General features: G+C 39.6%; 2 protein-coding genes across 2 annotated transcripts in view; one reads left to right on the top strand and one right to left on the bottom strand.

The window, feature by feature from the left end:
- Positions 1–7,578, bottom strand: part of PCGF6 (polycomb group ring finger 6) — a 20,574-nt gene extending 12,996 nt beyond the window's left edge. Inside the window, exons 1-7 of the mRNA XM_008643860.2 lie at positions 7,216–7,578; positions 6,180–6,279; positions 4,788–4,884; positions 4,099–4,154; positions 3,133–3,192; positions 2,428–2,536; positions 430–457 (exon numbers count right to left, since the gene is read on the bottom strand). Coding sequence (XP_008642082.1) covers positions 430–457; positions 2,428–2,536; positions 3,133–3,192; positions 4,099–4,154; positions 4,788–4,884; positions 6,180–6,279; positions 7,216–7,560 — 795 coding nt within the window. The 5' untranslated portion in view covers positions 7,561–7,578. The remainder of the gene's footprint in view (positions 1–429; positions 458–2,427; positions 2,537–3,132; positions 3,193–4,098; positions 4,155–4,787; positions 4,885–6,179; positions 6,280–7,215) is intronic.
- Positions 7,559–8,393, top strand: part of TAF5 (TATA-box binding protein associated factor 5) — an 11,338-nt gene continuing 10,503 nt past the window's right edge. The window contains exon 1 of the mRNA XM_017725881.1: positions 7,559–7,629. Coding sequence (XP_017581370.1) covers positions 7,559–7,629 — 71 coding nt within the window. The remainder of the gene's footprint in view (positions 7,630–8,393) is intronic.

The following is an 8,393-nucleotide window of genomic DNA, read 5'->3' on the forward strand; positions in this document are numbered from 1 at the left end:
GTGAAAGGACTAAATATGTATTAAGACTCCAGACACTGCTTAAACATTCAAAAAATAATCAGCAACTGATTATTTTTTAAATGTTTTAAACAGCCCTATGTTTAGTGTGGCCCAAAGACCCAGGATAAACAACAAGGCAGAAAGAAGGGCAAATATGAGACAGAAAGGATAAGAGGTGATACTGAAGATGAAAAAAGATGATGAAAAAATACTGTGAAATATAAGGATAAAAAGAAGAAAAAATGCTGGGTAGGTGTGATGTTATACAACAGTAGGTTTGAAATACACTGTAATACAAGATTGATTATTATTATTCTGATGAAAGTTCCAGCTGCACTCAGTATAAGAAAACCAAACTAAATTAAATATACTCAGGTTATAATTATTTCTGAAGTAAACCATAAGAGAAAAATTTAATCATATTTGTACCTTAAAATTCCCTGTGCCTTCATTAGCTCTGAAAAAGCAAAAGAGTAAATAGTCAATATTGCTAAGATTAACAGTTATTAATATCCTCAAGCTCTTTATTATAAGAGTGACTTACTGATTTATGAATCTTGCATATCAAACTTATTTTCCCAACTCAGGCTCTTCCTTTCATTAAACTGCTATACATGAAATAATATTAGACTGAATTTATGTATCTTTTTCCCCTACCCTTTATTTTTCTGCTCCATTTTTCTTGTGAATTCTTGTTAAATGTTAAGGTTTGTCTACATAAAATGTGAATGAAAACCAACACAGCCTAAAGCCATTTTTAAACACAACATAGCAATAATTTTCATAGGAGTAGGTTGCAATATGGATGCTGCCTAAACATCCATACTTCATGATCCTTGATATTTGGAACTTTAACAGACAGTGCCTAAGAAATTACTGACAGGACACACCCAACCACCTAAGGGGCTCTCTGGGCCACATGTTGGCCTTCCAGACTGTTCACATGACAATAGCAATGCTAATGCTATCAAGGAACTCAGGAAAGCAGCATGTGTTTCTCTGGAACGTGAAATAAACACAGAGATCGCAAATGACCAAATTTCCAGCTGGCTTCAGTCAAGGTTCACTGATTTGCACAGCCTGAGGATGTGATCTACCATTGATCATCTATACTCCACACCTCATTCTTGTAAGTGCAGTGTAAATTTCTCAATTAATTCAGGCCAATACATGACACTTCATTATTCTTGCATCGCATTGGCAAGTATGCACATATCAGAGAGGAAACAATGCAGTATTTTCATTGCACTGGAGATGGCAAAAAAATCCAGCGTTGCTATAAATCAGCTGACCATTTGCTACAGCAAACAAATGTAATGCTTGTGCAGACCACACATTAACATGGCACTTCAAATTACTGTGACTGAGTATGTCCACCTCTAAATATGCACCTGATATCAGACAGAGATAAGTAAAACTGTCATGAACTATGAAACAAACATAAGAAAGCTTTTCCACCACAGCTGTCCTTTTCTTTGATACAGTCCACAGCCATGGGTGACCACACTATATACTGTAGAGACACAATGTAGACAGTCAGACTTTCAAAGTAACAATTTCTTCTGGCTGGTCCAATCTATTCCAAGTTTTCTTTATCCAAAATGCTTTATTAATCTCTCATTGCCAAGACAACCTCTCTGATTTTGACCATATAAATTATCAAAGAATAGCAAAGGTTAAAAAAGTCACTAAAATAAAATACAAAGTAGATGCTGTTAAGCCATCATCTTTTTTTGTTAGAAACATTCTGTGCTTCCCTCCATATAAACAACAAAACCACAGTGGATGGTTACACATGGTATAGATAGTATTTGAACAGTATTATGTGCTCTGCTGCCTATGCTGAAAGTTTAAAATAAAACTACTAAAAACCAAATATAACAAGACAGATTCAAAACTCATCCTGTTTCTCAGGCAGATACAAGTTTACTAGCTTTGAGGTCTAAACTGACTTCTGCAAGTCAGGCATGAAGAAAATGAACTTTGAAATTAAGGCAGATACGTGGATTCACAATGCTAAAAAGGTTCTATTATTTGAAAGCTGCTGAGTGCTTGCTCTGGGCACATCCAGCATTAACGGCACTGCCACCTACAGGGATCAGGGACAGGGACAGACAGGGACTTCTCTGTTCAGTTTACTGAGACAGAACTACTTTGTTAAAAAGAAAACATATCTAAATTTTAAAACTGTACTTCCTAGGAAGCTACTTTATAGGCAGACACATCTTAAACATTTAATTACCTGCATAGTCTACCTGTGCATAGCTGGCTGTCACTATTGCACTGTAAGTTAAAACTGGCTCCCCACTGCTATTTGAGATGGAAGAAACGCACATTTAATGAAAACCAAGAGCCGGTTAATGGTCCAACACATGCTAGCAGCACCCTCATGTCAGTCAGTTGCTCTTATATTTGCCCATAGCTCACCCAATGAACTCCAGAAGTATGGAAATGTCAAGTTCTGGTGGGATCCGGAACACTGAGCCCAGAACTTTTCGAGGTCTTCCTCTGCTCGGTGGAACTGGCTGTGGGACAGCTAAAATATTCAAGTAGCCAAAATGCAAAGATAACTTGAAATAAAAGTAGCATATGATACTAACATGCACTGAGCAAAACAGAACAGCTCACCAAGTAAAAAAGCCCATGCAATTCATCCTCTTTTTTTATTACTAAATCAGCTCTTCCTACATTCTATGCTGTGTATCCGAATCAGAATTTTAATAGCTTTCAGCATGGCACTTTCCAAAGAGTTTTGTTTGTTTGATAGAAAGACACAAAATAATTAGAAAAATCCCCCATTGTTGAAAAGACTTTGAAGCTCTCATTTTTGCTCCTTTGTAATAACAGCCAGAAAATAACATTAATGCACGTTTTATATATATATCCTGACTGTAAGCGAAATACATAGTTTAAAAATTTTCAACCATGATCAGGGTTTAAGTGTTGCCAATTCATCTATTTTTGTAACCTGAGACCTGTGACAATTTATAATATCCAGATAACTAAGAACCCTGTATTTCCAATACTACTTCCACCTTCAGTTGTGAGCTAATATTTTAAAGAAAGCCCTTAAAAATAAATTATATTATATGTATTTCCTTAAGAGTGTTCCTTGAAGTGATTACAGCTCACCTGGTTTGGGCACTTCTAATCCTCTCTCTTTATAGAAATCATGCATTTGTTTTTTCTCTCCTGAAAAAAAAGCACAATACAGATTGAAATGTTTCAGATGCTGAGAATACCCATTTTCATTGACCAGTTTTCAATGGTTAGAACAGTAAAAACTTCTCAAGTTTCTACAGACCTTCACCATCACTACTGTTTCATGAGGCTGAGACACTTAAGAAACCCAGACTAAAAATTTTGTTAATAAAAACTGGGAGGAAATCAGAAAAACTGGCCAGAAATAATACCGAAATAGATGCAAGAAATATCCTTCTGGCTGTCATGCCTCACGACACGACATGGTATTTTCATACTACGTTCACATAGAACACAGTACTTTAAAACTATATTTATATATAGACATATTTTTATATATACATATATTTTTACATATATGTTCATGGTATAAACAGCAATACCATCTATAATCCATACATATCCCCTAGATTGTATATTTCACTCAGCCCACCCAAGGGGACTGTGCAGATTCATTGGCTCCCAAAGCTGAAGGTAAATGAGATGAGACGGTGAACACATCTAAAATCAGATAAATAAATATGGCAGTGAGGAAAAAATAAAAGCATTTGAGAGAATCAGTCTTAGCAACTTTTTTTGACTGAGCCAAGTGAACTTTTTTACACAGAATGATATAATATAGTTCTACTAAAGTAAGAAGAATGACTATGAAATGTTATTTGGATGTTTATCTGGATACAGTGACAGCTTTGTTTCATGAGATAAGGTACACACCACTACCCACAATAGCATTTAGCAGCCAGAAAGATGCCAGTTGTCACAGTTAATTCATTACAACTTATAACCAAACATCACTAAACTATCTTAAAGAGTCCAGAGTAGAGACAAACTTTGAATTAGTCTGTTTTCTGGTTTTTTCAATCTCTATATACTAATACAATAAAGAAAAGGACTTACTTTCCTCCAGATTGACAACTAATTTATAGACTATGTCTTGCAGTTGTCGGTCCAGTCTATGAAATAGAAAAAAAAAAAAAAAAAAAAAAAAAAACCTCCAGATTGACAACTAATTTATAGACTATGTCTTGCAGTTGTCGGTCCAGTCTATGAAATAGAAAAAAAAAAAAAAAAAAGATAAGTCTTTGGTGCAACACAAAATGGTTTCCTTAAACTGTAATGAAGATGCCAAACACAACATTGAAATGAGATGTACATGGAGAGGCAGAGCAGCAACTCCACATCTCTCTAAACAGAAGCCATGTAAAGTTTAAAGCACCACCCCCCCATGAACAGCTCAAGAAACCAAAACTCAATTTTTTGAGTTAATAAATAGAACATGCCAACAAGGCTTCATCTTGAAAGGAAATCCAAGCAAATAGTTAAGTGTTTGTATCACCTGTAACACTGAGCAAATGCATAAAAATACCCAGGGCAGGGGTAACAAACCCTAGAAATGGATACAAACTAGATAAAACAATAAAGAGAGTATTTTTATCTTAATTGTTGAGATGAAACTTATCCTAATGAAGAACACATGTGTTTCTTGTAACCATTCCCTTGTTTCAAATAGGAAAGCACTACAGGTCTGTAAAACAAAACATTTAAAAGCAAGTAGCAAATCTTTAAAAATGGGACAAATTTATTACCTGATATTATAGAGGGGCTGTGTCTGATGTACAACAATATTGCACTTTGGACATCTGTTGCTATAGTAGAAGTGTCTCACGATGCAGCTTTTACAAACTGTAAAGAAAAGAAATCCCGTAGGAGTCCCATGTCCAGTACACAGTGCCATCTGTTCAAGCAAAAGGGGTAAGTACACCCAGACTTCCCACACAAAACTTGTCAGAGACAAAACGAAGTCACTGAACACTCCTAATCCAATGGATGCATGGGTGAGTGTTCAATGTGTACGTAGAAGGTGAGCAGAGCTAAGACAGAGTACTGACTGCTGAAAAGCACCCCACAAACAGTTTCAGTAGAAACAAGGTAAGACATCATAACTCTGACATTTTCATTGTGTTTTACAAGTCCTTTAAAAATTTGGACAGAAAGCTACTGAGTGGAAATACCTAGAATAAATAACCTACTATCAAGTCAGCTCCCTATCAGTTTGAACAGAGGACACTTTTCCATAATATTTACCAGGAAAGTTCTAAGACACCCCCACGGTTGCATCTGCAACATTATGCTGTCCTTACTAACAGTTGTGCCTCTTCATAAATTGCACACTGTGCTGAATACTTCATGCTCTAAAACAAACTAGTGAGTAGTGCCCCAAAAAGGGGGGGAAAAAAAAAGAGAGAGAGAGAGAGAGAGAGAAAGAAAGTTTTCCCTCTATGCAGTGTGAGCGTTTGGGAGGTCTAGTAAACCAGGATTCTTGGATTCAGGTAGGAACATGGGTGTGGATGAAAGAGTCAGCTTCACAGAAAGTGTTTTATTAGTTTTGAGAGAAAACAGTTCTGTTAGCACTGGAAAAACTGTTAGCACTAGGATTGAGGGGGAAAATAACAAGACAAGCACATCGAAATCAGTTTGTTATTACCCACCTATTTCCATTCATCAGATTATGGACAAAATGTCCCGTGGGTGCAGACCACTGTTTCTGTATCTGAACTGGTACTTCCACACAGGCGCTTATGGGGTTTTGTGAATTTACAAGCTCACATCAACAACAGCTTAGGAAACTTTCTAATCCATTAAAAGCAGAGCCACTCAACTTTCTTTACAGTCAAATTGCCAGAGCCTACTTAAAAAAAGAATAATTAAGAAAATGTATGTAGTAGCTCTATTTTTGTCGTACTTGGGCTTTTATCTTTTCCTACATCTTCTTCCTTCTTAATATGGAAAGCTAACTTCATGACTGATTATTTTCTGATGCTTAAAATACCCACAAACATATCTCGCTTAAGGAACAGACACAACACGCATTCACTTTAAACAGAGAATTATTTTTCCAACCTCAGAACATTTCAACAGCTGAATTTGTTTGAATTTGCAACTATACCCTTAGGCAGACAATACTGACAGATACTTACAGGTGTGCAGACATTCTGTAATAGTTGTAGCATCAATAAAGTAACCTTTGCAGATGGAACACAGGATGTAGGGGGTCAACTCTACGAGGTTTATCATACGCTGCAAACAAAGACAATTGGTAAGAGTTTGAATACGCAGGCTAAGCCATGAAATTCCCTGACTGCAGCTTCCAAAATACCACAGCCTTAAATGCATGGGGAAAAAATGGGATCAATATGCTACAGGAATGGGTTTTCCTAACAGATCAGTCACTCCTCATATACAGCTCTTTTCTAAAAACTTTTACCTAGTCTTCTGAATTGACCTTTTTGACAACAGTAATCCAATTTGTTTCATGAATCATACCTAAAAAGAAAACTTTAAACAATCATCTTGGGAAAAGTTCTTTTGGGTAAACTCTTCTAACAAAATATCACGTCAGCAAGTTTGAAGTGGATAGTGGTGGCAACAACACCATTATTTGAAAATGCTCAGGAATCGTGTTGGGGTCCCAAATCAACATATAGAGAGTTTGTATGACAAGAGACAGGCATCTCTTGTTTCTACACACAGGTAGGGATTATACAAATATACGTTAAAGCAAAGATTGAGATTTCACTGCTTTGAATTCTGGTCACGAAGAATACTTATCAGGAACGCACAGAAGTAGTTCCACAACAGGTTTCTTGGCTGAATAGTACTATTTCAAAAAGAAAAAATTTCTTCAATAGCGAAGATCTGAGATGTGTCTGAAAGATGTGACATATTAGATTCTAACATTCCGTTTCCTCTCGTCTCAAAGCCTGACTAAAGGGCTTTCTTTCCCTCAGTAACACCATTCATTTCGCCCACGTGCCACCGTCTACCACCCTCTCAGCCACGCCGAGAGTTTGTAAAGGCTTCACTTAAATGAGACAGATGAAGTGAACGCGGGTAATACTAAAATAAGTAACAAAAATAATAAAATAGTAAAAATAATGAAAAGCCCATTCCCACACGCGGGGCACGCCGGGAGCGGGGCCTGGCGTGCCCCGGGCACCCTCCCGCGCCCTTTACCTCCCGGTCGTCGTCCGAGTCGAGCTCCCCGTCATCCGTCCCGAATCGAGCCCCGGTGTCGCCCTCCATCTCCTCCTCCTCCACCTCCTCTTCCTCATCGTCTTCGTCGTCGTCGTCCTCATCGCCGCTGGACTCCGAGCGACCTCGCTCGAACTCGAAGGGGAGGGAGCGCGACCCCGAGCAGCTGGGGGCCCCCTCCATGTCCCGGTCCTCATCGGCCGGGCCCGGGCCCTGGCCCGCGCCCGCTCCATCCCCGCCCGACAGCGCCAGGACCCCGGATCCGGTGTCTCCCTCCATGTCCACGGACCGGGGCTGGCACGGGTCGGTCCACGGCCCGAGGCGCATGCGTGGGAACGCCGCGGAGCACACTGGGAAATGTAGTTCTAAAGAACGCGTGGCTGCCCCACCGCGCATGCGCTGAGCCCCAACAGCTTTATCGTTTTATCGTCCACGGCTTCTTTCTTGATTTTTTTTCCCCAAGAGGCTCGCTAATGAACGGTTAATTTGTCCCGAAAGACACTCAATCACACAACACCAGTTTCATTCAAAATTAGGTTTTAATTCCGTAACAGAATTAAATTGTTTGGGTTGGAAGGGACCTTAGAGATCACCTAGTTCCAAACGCCTTGCCATGGGCAGGGACATCCACTAGAACAGGTTGCTCAAAGCCCCATCCAACCTTTGAGTCCCGGATCACTTACATGGATGGGGCATCCACAGCTCCGCTGGACAACCCTGTGCCAGTGCCTCACCACTCTCACAGTAAAGAATTTCTTCCTAATATCTAATCTAAACTGGCTTTCTGACAATTTAAAGCCATTCTCCCTTGTCCTGTCACTACATGCCCTTGTCCAAAGTCCCTCTCCAGCTCTCTTGTAGCCCCTTTAGGCACTGGAAGGTGTTCTAAGGTCTCCCTGGAGCCTTTTTTATCCAGGCTGAACACCCCCAGCTCTTCCAGCCTTTCGACAAGTAATCTCTGTTTAACAGACACGAATAAAAGCAGCAGCATTAGAAATACCTGGACAACTCAGAGGCCCAGCCGTAATTAAGGTAATTGGGCGCACAGCCCCTAAGGGCACATAGTCCCAAGGCCATCCTTGGTCTATTCCAAGGATCTCCATGAGCCCCGCAGTACCCCCAACCCCTTCCCCCCTCAGCCCGGCCCGGCACCGCCGCCC

The sequence above is a fragment of the Corvus brachyrhynchos genome, unplaced genomic scaffold, assembly GCF_000691975.1.
Source record: "Corvus brachyrhynchos isolate BGI_N302 unplaced genomic scaffold, ASM69197v1 scaffold61, whole genome shotgun sequence".
Taxonomy (NCBI): Eukaryota; Metazoa; Chordata; class Aves; order Passeriformes; family Corvidae; genus Corvus; species Corvus brachyrhynchos.